Genomic DNA, 14,998 nt, shown 5'->3' with positions numbered 1-14,998 from the left:
ACGCAGCTTGTTTCCATTCAAGACTACATCTCTTATGACAATAACTACCTCCTTTGATTTCTACAGACTAATCAACTCGCCTTTCAATCTTCCTTTTAAAAACCTAAGTATGTAACCCAGAGAAGTGCTTTGGTTTTTAAAGGCAGACCCACATACTTTCACACTCTGTAACTTCCCAGATTGCAAACTCGGCAGGACACACATCATTACCTTCTTACTCTGGAAAATCACTGGGCTCTCAAGACACTATTGCAATACAGACATTAAATAATAAAATTCTGAGCTACCACCATAGACATGAAGAGAAGGATCCCCTGTAACTTCTATCTGCTGTGATCTGCAGACTCTACTTCAAAGACCTATTATGGTGCCTTCAAAAATTTAATGTTTAAATGCCATAACGCTGACACAAAAGCAGCTGACTGCTGTTACATATGATGGGGAGTTTTTAAAAAGGGAACCAAACCCACCTATTGGTGCATCACTTCATCAGAGAGCACTTTATCATGCTCTCAGTGACCTGCTACCCTGACAATCCTAAAAGTGCTTTTCCAACAACTACTGATGGAGTTTGAAGGGAAAATCAAAAGAATTATGTCACTGCGACATCTGTGCCAAACTATCAGGACAGTTAAATTCTACACAAAAATAACAAAAAAGGATCAATGTGACCAAGGAAAGACCTGAAATAATTAAGCACTTCGTAGTACACTGTCATCAGACTTCCCAGTATTAGTTACTGCATGGGCTATAGAGACATTCACCCAAATACGCACTACATATGCATCTGTTTACATCAGACCCCTATAGAAATCTGAAATAGCTACTCTGAGCTTCCTCACGTGAAAAGTCCTAGGAAAAAAAAGTTTCGCTGTTAACAAAATAGTGCATCTCTTCAACCTCACAGTTGCAGCAGTCCTAGCAACTGCATGAGAACAATAATTTCCACTTTCAGTGGGAAACAGCAATTGCTCCTTCCCTCAGGAAAAGGTGTGCCAAGACCCTCCTCATCCCCTTCCTTATAACCTAGAGGTATCTCTTCTTCCTTCTTCCTACTGCAACTACAACAGAGAAAAGAGACAATTCCCTTGGGACACCTGCCTGCCCAACACCTGCTACTGGGTTCTGGCAGATCAGGTCAGCAGTAAGCTTTAGTGTAAAATGTTGCAGCTTTGGGAAAAATAAGTCAAAAGCCATGTAAGGTAAATTAAGGTATTGCAGCCCATACAAACGTTACAAGTCCTTGCTCAAGTCCTGTTTGCCTTTGCCAAGCCTAGTTGCAAAGCCCGAGCAGTGCTCTGCTAGCTGGGTCCACTCTTCACGGCCACAGTTGTTGATAATCGCAGTGTGGAACAAAGAGGAAGCAGAGAAAAACTTTGTACTAACAGCAACGACAGTCATGCAAAATTAAGGAAAGAGGGCTTTTACTCCATTTTACTGCACATAAATCCCATCCAACATTATGAAGACAAAGTAGAATGTGAACTCATGGCGTTCATGTAGGGTTAGGTTTTTTTTAACAATGGAAATTTGAAGAGAAAACCCTAAAATAATTCAAAAGGAAAGGGACTGTTAGAATGCTCTGGGTTTGTGTTTCAATGAGCTATTCCCTAAAGAGATGGTATTGGTAGGCTGTGTCAGGGAACCAGGAAATAATTTTCCTTAACCCTTGTGAGTCATACTTCACCGCATACTCGTTATTTTTCGTACTGCGCAGTATACAAGGTACTGGATTGCTGTTTTTGAAACTGCCAGGAGTCCAACTCAAAGCAATAAACAGGATGAACATAACACCATTTAAATTACAAAAAGAAAATGACAGATCACTAATTATCTAATAAGGTTAGAATTTAATAGTTGCATTGTTAAAGAAAATCCCAGTTTAGGAAGTGTCAAAACATGTATTTAAAGTCTGACACCAAAAAAATATTGACTAGTTATTTCCACTTTTCCTTTTCTAAGCTTAGAAAGGCAATACCCTATGGATCAAAAGGCCAGATAAATCTTATTAAGTACTAGGTTTTCCCTTTTGTCTAGTGCTCTCTCCACATTCCATCATTTCAGTCCTTTGAAATTCCTTTGTTCTGCCTGTGATCAGGCTTTCCAGGGGAAATCTGGCATTGGATCTAAAGGGAATCCCACAGCACCAAAGTATTCCTGACTATTAATCATTTGGTAAATTATTTCTTTCTTTTCCTCATACCACACTTGCCCCAGTACTTCCAGAGAACCTTTCAGTGCAGTGCTAATGATACAAAACTTCCTGTAGCATCAAAACGCATCGTCTTGAGGATTCATGCACACACAGAAGTTAAGAGGTTTCTGCAGCGACCACCCAAAAGCTCCTGTCCATCAGAATGATACTTCACAATAACAACAGGAATTTTCTCTGCATTGACTCTCAGACTGTACCTATCGCCAAAGCCTACGTGGATGAAAAGACAGTTTCAGCCGAGGAAGAAAGCAAGCGCAGGACAGCAGGGCTGCTTCCCTCGCGCTGTCCTGGCAGTGGCAGAGCTGCAGTCCCCGCAGTCACATCTGTTCCAGAAAATCCCCTCTCCCACCCTACCACTTTCTGGTGGTCATTTAGGGCATAAGCTGCTCATCGACAAATACAACCAGGGAGAGAAAGCGTGTACCCAATACTTACACTGACTGTGCTGGTAACTAAATAACAAACAAGGAGACATGCTTATTTTGTGCACCTACCAAAAAAAGAAAAAAAAAAAAAAGTCTTTATGAAATCAGGAAGCATAATGATCCATAAAGAAGGGGCACAACATTAAATATAGCTTTTTATTCAGTCTTTCTGTTTTTCAGTTGAATTTTAATATATATGAAATGTAACATGAGAGAAGGAATCAAATCAAACCATTTTGACTTTAACTCCTCTAACATCTGATGCTTTATGCTTATAATGAATGTCACAGAGGGAGGCAAAGTAGCAAAAAAGGGTGCTGTTTTATTTATTGTCATTGTCTTTGTTGAACACCACACTTTGGTGACTGGGGCCCAAGTGCCCCTCCCTCTAGGGCTCTGGGATGCTATCCACTTTCTTTTGAAGCCCCTTCATGTACCATATTCACACTATACGCATATGAGGAAAGAGAATTTCTTCCAACAATGATGTGCATTAATTCATAATATTTTCCAAGATCCTTTATCAAGTTTCAGTTGTAGGTCAAATAATTTATGCTTTGCAAAGACCATCTCTGCGTTTAAAATTTATTGGTCCTTCAGAGGTTGGTTCTCATTACTGCTCGTCAGCTTCACCACTCAAGAAATACATCTTCACAAACTGACCCATTCCTACTCGATAACAAGGATTCCTACACACTAACTTGATCTAACTGTTGCAATTATGAATCATCTGACAGAGCCATAAGTTACGATCTTCAATGACCACTAATGAAGGTTGCCTAGCAGTTAAAATATCAAAGCAGGATATATCAGCACACTTTAGAGCACAAGATAGACTTCCAGTGTTGCACTTCTCTTATATTTATTATATACTGTAAATTACACCACAGGCTGCCTCCAATGCTGACAGTCCTGTACTCCAGAGTCAAACACCAGGTTTTAATAACCACTCCTGACAATCTTTTGATCGCCAGGGTGGGGGGGTGAGGGGAGGCAGATGAAAGGCAAGGCCGCCTGCTTCAGGCAATCTGCTCAGTCAAAACAAAGGGGACTTCAGAGAGAGACAGAGATGCATCAGGTGTTAATCTCAAATGAACAAGCAGGAGTGCAGGCTGATTGACTCACTCTCCATTTCCAGCCGAAAAGAGTAAGTGCCTGCCAGTGGGCTCATTCAGGATGCACGCAGGAAGGGAAAGGTGCTATTAGCTAGGCATGAAATATTTTGATTTGGAAACCCAAGAACTTGGAAAGTCATTTTAGGCTCTTTCTGAATCACTTTAAAGTAATCACTCAACTATCTGATTTTTCAAATACGCTGTAGGGAGCGAATCTTGTTGGCATTTAAATCAAGTTCTTTCATTCAAACATGGCAGTGCAGTCATCTGCTAAGGGAAGAAGCAAAAAAATATAAAATTTCAGTGCTTTCAAAAGTGGACAAGACAGAACTTGGAGAAAAACCTCTGGCATCAAGTGGCAATGGGCTGGTGATCTGACAGGTCATCTCCTCCAACTTGTGTCTGAATGAAAGCATATTAACATTAGCATCAGAATAAAAATTCCCTCTACATCCCTTCAGCTATTCAATAAAACACCTATTTGGTAGTAAGAGTTTAAGCATGGTGAGATAACATCAAACCAACATTGGATTTGGGGGAATATAAAAAGAACTGTTGCTGTTCTCTCTTTTGTTGTTGAATTCCTTCACTGGGAAATAAAAAAGAAAGGGGTCTGAGAGACTGCCAAACTCCTGTTAGTTTTCTTTTCCACTTCTTCAATAATCCAAGCATTTATCATTAACCACCACTTTCTGTGCATTAGTTTAACCCTTAGGCTTTTTTTTTTTTCCCCCCTATTGATTCAATCCTTATAACAGATTCCTTATAACAGTTTTTTTTTGTGGCCAGCAGGTCAAGGGAGGAGATTCTACCCATCTCCTCTGCTCTGGTGAGACCCCACCTGCGGTACTGCCTCCAGCTCTGGGGTCCTCAGCACAGGACAGACATGGACCCGCTGGGGCAGGTCCAAAGGAGGCCACAGAAATGATGAGAGGGATGGGACACCTCTCCTGTCAGGGCAGGCTGTGAGTTGGGGTCATTCTGGAGAACAGAAGGCTCCAGCGAGACCTTATAGCAGCCTTTCAATACGTAGAGGGCTTATAAGACTTTTTATCAGGGCCTGTTGTGATAGAACAAGGGGTAACTGTTTTAAACTAGAAGAAGGAAGATTTAGATTAGATATTAGGAACAAATTATTTACAAGCACTGGCACAGGTTGCCTGGGGAGTGGTGGATGCCCCAGTCCCTGCAAATATTCAAGGACTGGTTGGACAGGGCACGGAGCAACCTAGTCTAGTGGAAGATGCCCCTGCTCATGGCAGGGGGTTGGACTAGATGGTCTTTAAAGGTCCCTTCCAACCCAAACGATCCTATGAGTCTATAGATTTGCTCAGAAGCTACAGCAGCACTCTCTGAAAGGAACACAACCACTACTGTCACATCACTTTATATTGCTTTCTGTGTCTGTGAAAAAATAAACAGTTTACTTGGGTGTAATAGTCCAATGTGAACCACTTTTACTTCTATGATCAAAACCCCTGCATTAAACATCTCTCAGTGGGGAAACTGAGAAACAAGTAGCACTGCAGGGCCTCTGATCAATGTTAAACCAGAACATTTGTAAAACTTGCAGAAACAAAAGAAGATACAAGTGAAAAAAACCTGTGTTCACAAGATCAGTGGGACCCAGCCACATACAAACCTCTCAGGTCCCTTCTCACTCACAAAAGTTGTTTGGTGGGGCAGGGGGCAACAGGGGAAAGCAGGGTTAATACCTTTCTTTTTTTTTTTTATGCTGCATCTCATTACTGTTACTGCTTGACAACTCTGAAACAAAATGTGCAGTTGAGTCTGCTCTGCCATGGAAGCTGGTGGCACATCTTCCAGTCACCCTCCTCCTCCCAACAACACAGGTGTTCACAATAACTAATTCCTCATGGGTTCCCCCCCCCCCCCTTGAAAAAATGAATTACAATTTTTAATGGCCCAGGAAGCTTAAACAGTTACAGCCAATATATCTTGAGAGAGGAACAAGGTGTTGGACTTCTGAAAATCATCAACACACATTCTTTCATAACATTTACTTAGATATTCAAAAAAAACCCTCAAACTTACTTCTTCCTATTCCTTTCATCCTGTTACATGACCTTAAACATAAGTAATTCAGAAAACTACAAAAAGCACAACACAACAAACACCGACTCATTATAATTGCACGCAGAAATACAAGCACATTTGCATCACTCCAACTGATGACGTTGTTGCTTGGCCATTGTGGCATGAACTGTGTTTCTGAACTGAATCAACACACCCATTTTATTCCCTGGGATCCAAGTATTGCTAATTAACCCATATTTGCAAAAAACACTGTAAAAATGCTGACCTCGGACCATCAGTACAGTAAGCCACAGCTTCATGTACAGGCAATGGCGGCACGATGAAGATTACAAAATGTGACTGTATTTGTAAGCTCCACTTAACCTTTCTCCAGAAGATGGGGCAATATTTGCTTATCTAAGCAGGCTTATTAATTTTTTAGCAATTTTTAAGGTGTTTTGTGAGTACTGGTCAATCAAGTCATTACAGAACAGTAAAATACCATAAAAGGTGAAGACTACGGCTATCCTTCTGGCAGCGCAGAGGTAGTAAGTGTATTCAGAATCGGAGGAGAGGCTGCTCTATTCTGACTTTATTTAGCCTGGTGCCCTGCAGTATCCAAATGACCATCACAGTTTGTCTTAATACAAAAGATCATACACAGGGTTCACAAGCTGGCAACTGAGCTCAGATCCAGAATTTCACTCCATTATTTTAACACTAAACCCCTCCTTTCCACCCATTACAGCTACACTTCTAAGGGATCATCACTGTCAAGAGAGGATGACATTAAGAGCAAAACCCAGCCATCAGATCAGACCCTGAAGGGACAGGGATGTCAACTGGGCTTACATTTGTTCTCTCATTCTGGTTAACATATCTACTATATTTCTTATTTTCTGCTCTCTAACTTCAGCTAAGATATTCAGCCCAGTCTGCTTCCTTTGCAAGGTACCATCAGTCAAATCCAACCACATCATTTTACCTCTCTGTTACTAAATTCAAACCATTTTAAACATCCTGCTTTCATCTTTATAGCTCTCTCCCACTCTTTAACTGTGCTGCAGTTACAGAAGAATGTACTTGACATATAAAATGTGCATGTGATTCCTTTAACATTTTAATGCCGTGTATTGTGTTGTAAACATCTCTTCATGTTTTATCTCCTCCTCCATAAATCAGAGGCTAGTACCTTAGAAGTCTCAAAAATGACATGTTTTCTCCATAATATAAATGTAGGACTCTACTCCTTGAAACTTGAGTCAGCTTTCAAAAATCATCAAAAACCAGAGCTACAAAAAAGCAAAAGATGTATCAACTAACTTAATATCAATTTATTCTACTCCATTTCTATGACAGTGTGAGTACAGTATAGGAAAACAGTTACAAAACTGGTCTTCACCAAGCAGAAAACCAATGTTTTAATTATCCCTTTTTGTCACTTGTAAGAAATAACTAAGGTAAAATACCTTCTTGTGTACCCATACCAATATACAACAGTGAAAGAGTCAGGAAAGTGGACAGTATAAAAAAAGTGATACACAAAGAATAATTATTTGTTTTATTCAAGATTAACACACAGTGTTTACAAGATGAAACCCCAGAACAAATTTCCATTTCCTTACCATAACTACTATTAACAAGAGTGATGTCTTATAATGAGATTTTCCAGTGGTTTCAGCTAGCTCAGTAATGTTACAGTAAAAATGTGTCTCAGTCTATTCCTTGGTAAATGCATTAAGTGATTTTATTTTTTTTAATTAAAAACTACTGTAAAATACTGAGTATTTTGAAAAGATGGAACACCAATAAAGAACACCTGTCCAAAATAACTTTAAGTTACTTCAATGATGGAAAAAAGAAAGACCCCCATTAGAAAAAAAAAAAAAAGAAAGAAAGAAAAAAGATAAAAAAAGAGGAAAGCAGTTTTAGCAGGTGGGACTGAAAAGTGGTGACATGTTGTAGTACAATACTGAAGGGCTAAAGGATATAACGCAGTGTTGCGTGATGTGGAAGAGAACCAGGGACCACTGGCTTAGCACGCCACTAAAATGCTAGATTAGGTGTGAAGTATAACTCTGAAGTATTGTGATACGAAGGAGTGAGGCAGAGGCAGAACTGCTGGTAGAGGACAACAGAAATAAAACACTATCTTTTCTTTGGCACCTTCCAGCAGGAGTTCACTCCCTTATAGCCCACAGACCCAACACAGGCTACAGGAAAACCCAAGGACCCTCCGATATTTATCCAGATCCCCAGAATTTATAACATTTTCCACCAGCCTGAGAGATTCCGTTTCTCTCAAACTACTGTCTAACAAATTATTCCAAGATACTTCTCTTGGCATTTTCTACACTAACGTTTCTAGAATGACCTTGCTTTAGAACAGGCACCGCATTTCCCCCTAACACCAGCCCATGCTCAAGTACTTTTTGTCTGTATTTTCCAGGGTATTTTCAAACACCATCTTCAAACAACAATGTATCAGCTTCTTAAAAAGTTATTCAGTTTCACAGGTCTGTCATAAAAGCACATTGTTTCTACTTCTATCAGAAAGTACAGCTATAATTGATGGATTTACAAACAAGTGAAGCTTGTTTTTAAATATACAGCTTTTGTTGATAAACATCCAGTGCTTCTATAAACAATGGAAAACTACAATGTTGCCAACTCACATTTGTTTATTATTACCTTCTTGTTAATGACAGTGAAAGTGACAAGAACCTCCACTGAGAAATGTTTGTAACTTTATAGCTCTTGCAGTTACATTAAAAATATTTTTTTTATTTTACTTTTTTTGCTGTGACACACAACCATCTGAAATCAAGAGAAGAAGTGATAATTAAAAGATTATTTTAGACCAACTTCATAAAGAAACAAAACATGACTTCTTGGTCTCTGTACGTTACTTGGAATAGTCCTGGCTCCCTCCCCAGTAGTTAATTCAACCTAAATGCTAATTCAGCTTAATTCAATGGGGGCAAACTGGCCCCAGCTACTACCAGATTGCTAAAATGAAGTGTTTGAGAGAAGGAAAAAAAATCCCAAACCACAGAATTTGAACAGTTAGAAGTTTGTATCAATAATACCACGACTATTACAGAATCTCTATTAGATTTTCACAGGACCAGGCTCCTCACATCCTGTCCTAAATCATGGGGAAGAATCTTACACAATCAACACTTTACCTTCCCACGACATATTTGAGGATTGTAAATCGTGAATACAGATCTATCAGGGAAACGAGGAGTGGGAAAGATGAGTTGCCCTTAAAGATGTACAGATTTATAGCAATATGGGAAATGGAAAGACAGTTATCATATAAAAAGGTCCTTAAGGGACAGAAAGGAGCAACAAGGGAAACATGAGTCACGAGCTGCCAGAGGAGAGGATGCGTATGGGGAGCAATGGACAGAGCAAAGTAGCAATAAAGGAAGTTCCAAGTCAAATGTGCTCCTTCCCAAAGGTCGTGACGTAAACCCAAGCTTAAAGTATTTCTGGAAAACTAAATTCCCAGCCAATTCAGACACAGCACCAACTGCAACACCAGAGACTCGTTGACTAAAAGGATCCATTGATAAACAAGGTCAGAGACCACAGCTCTTATCTTTTGCTTTGTTACCAACTCTGTTTCTTTATATTCCTTAATAAAAGTAGTTGCCTTGAAGGTCTGTCTACACAGGCAACTGGCTCAATATGAGCGAGTGTGTGAACTTAAAGCCTTCAGCTGAAATAGTGAAAGACAATTTTATACTTCATGAGGCTGGAGTAATCTTCTTTATTTAAAGGCATATTAACAGCTGTTCCTATGGTGAGATAGCAGCGAGTAAACAGTGAATTATGAGCCCAAGCACAAAGTCACTGCACTCCTAACTTTCCTTCCGCATCCTAGCCTCAGAAGTATCAAACTCCACATTATGGCATAGGATTTTTGATACTCTAAAGTACCTCAAGATTTTAAAAAGTGACTTCTAAAGAGTTTAAGAATGGCTAGTTTTGAGATAAAATACAACACTGAGCTATTAATACATTGAAGCTGAAGACAAAGAAAACCAGTTATTTGTGTGTGAATATCATCTCCAGAAGATCTATCAAAATTTCCAGAAAGTCAAGTTGCACAGGAGTCTCTAAACAAGTAATAATTAATTCTCCTCTTAGTCCCCTAGTATCCACATCAAAGGTGAAAGTAAACAGGACAGTAAAAGTTTCAAAGGATTGATAAGTCACAAAAGGAATTTTTTTAATATTAAAACAACTGTAGTAAAGGAAAAAAGGGGAGAAAAAAAGTGTACCTCTACAATTGTATCAAACCCAAGAAAGCTTCACCTTAGTCATGACAGCTTTTCTACAAGACTTTTTTGAAAAAATAGGTATATGACAACCAATTGTATACTTTAGAAAATAGCATGACTGACTTAAAATTATTTTTCAAGGCTAGCTAAGTGTTTTCAAGTTAGGCTGGCTACCTAAATATTTCCAAGCAACTAAAACTCATGCAGCATCCTTCATATTTTGCAAGGAAAACAGACACAAAGTTAGCTGCCTACCCCAGTTTTAGAGTCTGTGAAAATGAACAGTAAAACCTGTACTTCTTCAGCCCAAGTAAGACGTGTGCTTATGGGTGTAACCTCAAAAAGCACATCGGGTGCCTACAACCGAGGTGTTACATGGTGTAAACATCAAAGAGCCCAACTCAGTCGAGGTGACACCAGGATGTAGATCACAGGAAACCTCCATGCCCTGTTCCATTACTGGGGTCCCAGGACTCAGCCTCCCCCATCCCACAAGTGACTGCTGAAACCCTGAAGTGCTATCAAAGGTGGCACTGCTACTGCCACTTCTTTTTCCAGGTCATATATACAACTGAACGTGACCACGGCTACAATGATTGTAACTCCATTCAACACTACAAGTGTTTGTTACCTGTTCAATAGTTAGGCTCTCCTCTGGGATGCAGGAAGAGCCTAACAGCAACTTTGCTTCACAGCTCGATTGCAGGAGAACTGGGAGATCAGCATCAAGCTCCCCAAGCCTGTTCACACACACCATGAGGCCTCAAGTCCAGGCACCTGGAACATCTCCAGCATGAAACAGCTACCACATGATGGAGATTATCAGTATGTTTTGTAGGTGTGCAGGAGATACCCTGATTCCAGCCTGAACAGAGGCACACAAACCCCACCAGAGTCCCACTGTGGACATCTAGAAAGGTGCCCTGAGCCATTCTTTAGGCAGATCCGACAAGGTCATACAATAACACAAGCAAAGAACTGGGCACATAAAGCTGGAGCCCTGCTGGCTGTTCTTACACTCCAATTACACAGTCCTTCCCATATCATTTTCCGTGACCCATGGTCAGTATTATCAAGATAAACATGATTACTGGGAGGTTTAAAACCTCATCAGCTCCATTCTGAATAAACACACTATGCCTAGCAACCCTGCTTTAATTCTCAGACACGTATTCCTTTGGCTCCGAGCTCAGGCGGCAGCTGAAGGCACACCACCACACCGCTCCCAGCCAGCCATCAACAACCCTTGGCAGCATTTCAGAAGCCAGGACGACACCGGTTTGCGGTACAGATGATGAGATGGACTGACCTGATTGATGGAGTTGGCAGCACAGGATGCCAGTCCAGTTCCGAGGGAGGCGAGCAGGAAACAGGTCAGGTCAAAGGGGACTGGGGCCATGGCAAAGCCAGCAGATGCAGTGCTTACAACCAGGGCTGCAACACAAGCGACAGCACAGTTTGAAGGATCAATAAGAAACAGTCTCCTTTGTACATACCACTAGAGTTAAGGTTTTTAAAGCCTGTAAGAACCATTCTGCAGATTAATTCTTTGCTACTTTTATGGATCAAAGTAGCTCCAGGAACTGCATGCAATACTAATACTCTACATAAAGAAGTCAAAGATGAGAAGGAGAACTGTCAGGGATGAAATGAGAAACCCAGAAGCATCAGCACATTAGTAGAAGAGGTGAGAATAAAATGTGTGTGTCTGTGTTAACTAATTCATGGATTTGCTACAGGATCAAACTGCCTCCCGCAACATGTACAGGAGGCACATTTGTTCCCATAACTTATAAGCCATTGCAAAGTCTAACATAGAAGAAAAACAGTAAGAAAAATCTCAAATTAAGAGATACACATTCTATGAAATTATAGCAGGAACTTAAGCAATGCAGAGAGTCAAAAAGAGACTCAGGGCATGTAGGCTACAGCTGGTGAAGCCAGTAACCTCACTGTACAAGTATCTGCCCACACTGTTCCCATTTGACATGCCCACTTCAGGCAGAAGGTACAATCACATCATCACATGGACACAGCAGCTCTTAAAAGCCTCATAAATTGAGTGGATTAATAAAAATCTGCTTCAGTTTTGTCATCTAAAATTGTAACTTCAGTACTGCAAATCACATTCTTAAAATGAAAGTTACCTAAGCCTCAATCCTAATATTATAATTACCCAAATAATATGTCTTACAAACTCACTTTTGGCAAGAATTGCCATGACATGAAAGATTTCTTATACCATAAAATTCAGCACACTTACTGAATATATTGCTCATGACCTCAAACCTTACAATCTGAAATTAATAGTTATTAAACAGAAAGTATTTAAATTATATTCTGCATGTAATTACACGTTCCAGACCTCAGCTAGCTCAAATCAAAGCATCAGAATGTTCTTATCTTCCCGATTCCTACGAAGTCTCCTGTTTGTCTGAAGTTAAATGACAAATAAATAACCTTTGTTGACTGAAAATGCATGGCTTATCTATTAGGCAGTGTTAATTCAGATGAAAAACTATCATGGCAGAGACCTGCCACCAAGGATGCACATGCGAAGTGCTAATTTTAAGAACTGTGCCCTCATTAAGTTTTAATCCTAAAAAGACAGTGAAGAAAACCTGCTGCTCACCAAAACTTTACTCAAGTACTAAAATCCATTGTCAGCTGAATATTATTACAATAATACATATAATATTATTATAAACATTAATTATTTAGCCTTGGTATGGATTCACAGGATGTTGTGCGGATGGCTGTCACACGGGCTGGCTGCGAGGGCTGTCTCAGGGTACCAGCCTGATATGGAGGTAAGTCCTTGGTTTTGATTCCCTCCGACAGCATCATCAAGGGCAGCACCCAGCCCTCACTGCAGCCCCTTCAGCTGCCTCTGAAATACAGTGGATCTATGATGGAGCTGTACCCCTCTAAGAAGCTGCGAAATAACCCCAGATTCTCTAACCCCACCAGACAAGACTGAAGGACATGAAGGCACTGATCATTTCTGAGAGACTGGACCCCACTTAGAGAAACACAACAGCATCTTCAGTTTCAGAACTCGTGGATCCTTCTCAGTCGAGTGCAAAAGACAACTTGAAACGCAATGGTTTACGACCGATAGAGTTCAAAAATACACTGAAGAGATGACCACGAAACAGTGGCGTTTGCATTTCTAAGAGTGATTACATTCATTTTTTTGCATAATAAATCACACGTCCACTTCTAGACAAGAATTTAATTAAAACTTATCTTAGAGAGCACTTTACACCAATTTATTATGGGAAAACACCAACTCATTTACTGAAGAAGAAAGGTGGAGCAGATTGGCAAACAGTCAGTGTAACATTACCGTTACATTGACCTCAAAGAAATTCTAATACGCTACAGCACTAATTAAAGTCCCCATTGATTTCTCCAGATTAATTTCAGCCAGTCATTTCAGTGTGACTTATCAGGATCTCATTAAAAAAAGGTTGTAGTACATCCTCTCACTTATCCCACTGAAACAGGTATTTTCGGTTGTTTGGGCAGTGTTCTGAACACAAGGCATTCCTGACTCATCTCATCGCCCTGCAAATCAAATGCAACACGTTAAGAGTAAATAAGAAAATGTTCCCTTTGGATTAGGAAGTTTATTTTTACTGTGGAAGAAATAATTTACTCTTCCACTTCCCTCATGGAGGAAAAGTATATTTAATTGAGAACACATCAAGGGAATGAGGTCATTGACTCTGTTTGTTTTTTAATCCCTGTTAGTTTAGTGCTTTAGGGGACAAATTAACTTCACCTTATTGCATAATAGATGGAATTGATCCTTTCAAGATTTGTTGATGAGAGTTGGCATTATATATGCTCTTCAAAAAGAAGCCAGGATTCAAACTCATGATCTCAGCCTAAACCTAATTTTCAGTCTTTTAAACAACTTTAGCTTTAACAAAAATTAACAGGGGATATTTGTCCCCCATTTGAATGTAAATGAAAAAGAAAATGCTAATAAATTGGTGACAAAGAGTGCATTATAATGTTTCTAGCATAAAAAAACATTTAAAAAGTCTATAGTATATTCTTCACATTCCTCTCCAGCTTCATTGTAATGTGATCTGCCTTTATAAATCCTTGTATTTGTATTTATAGTATGCCAATCACTATGCCGTATTTTCTTTACCTCGTATTAAAAAGTAGCCAAGCTAAAATAAAAGTGTAGAAAGCCAAAGCAAACCAATTCAGCTTTAGATTTCCATTCTGCTCCTGTACCGATGATAGATCAGTACATGTGGAAGGACAAAAGCAAATGCATTTCTATTTTAATTTAAGAAACAATTTCACTGTTTTACTACAAATGTTTGCATAACTTTAAAGGAAATAGCTTTCCAAAAGCTGATGGAATTTTCCTTCCAGAGTTTTCATACATAGGTTTCTGGGAAGTTAAACATAGCATCAGTATTGATGCTATAGAACTGACCAGTATTTCCTTTATAAGCTTAGATTTGTTTGGGTGTAGGTGTATCTTAAGTTTTGTTGCAGATTATGACCTGCACACTAAAGAAGGCCAAACTCCCAAAGCAAACTTAAATTTGGGCCAATAATTTGAAACAAGTCTCTGCATTATCTCATATAAAATCCAAGTGAAAAATTACGAACAGAGCAGATAATCTCTTTTTACCATCAAACAATTTTAAAATGCCTTGCAAAAAATAAACTGTAATAATAGTTTATTTTTATTTCATTTGTTTTCCTTCTAGCACAGAAAACAAATTGCCAGGAAGCTACCGCTATTAAGCTTTGTTTCTTTGATAGGATAATAGTTACTGTTTTAATAATCACAAAATAAGAACTACTTTGACAGACATATGAAATACATCTGGAACTGAGAAAAAAACATAGACTAATAATAATCTAAACAATATATACTGA

At 39.3% G+C, this 14,998-nt stretch overlaps 1 protein-coding gene across 1 annotated transcript in view; it reads right to left on the bottom strand.

Moving 5' to 3' along the window:
• COX10 (cytochrome c oxidase assembly factor heme A:farnesyltransferase COX10) overlaps positions 1–14,998 on the bottom strand; it is a 104,197-nt gene that overhangs the window by 81,329 nt on the left and 7,870 nt on the right. Inside the window, exon 4 of the mRNA XM_080367288.1 lies at positions 11,394–11,518. Within this exon, the coding sequence (XP_080223414.1) occupies positions 11,394–11,518 (125 nt within the window). The remainder of the gene's footprint in view (positions 1–11,393; positions 11,519–14,998) is intronic.

The sequence above is a fragment of the Falco punctatus genome (assembly GCF_963210335.1).
Source record: "Falco punctatus genome assembly, chromosome: 1".
NCBI lineage: Eukaryota > Metazoa > Chordata > Aves > Falconiformes > Falconidae > Falco > Falco punctatus.
This window is presented reverse-complemented; position numbering and strand designations above follow the sequence as displayed.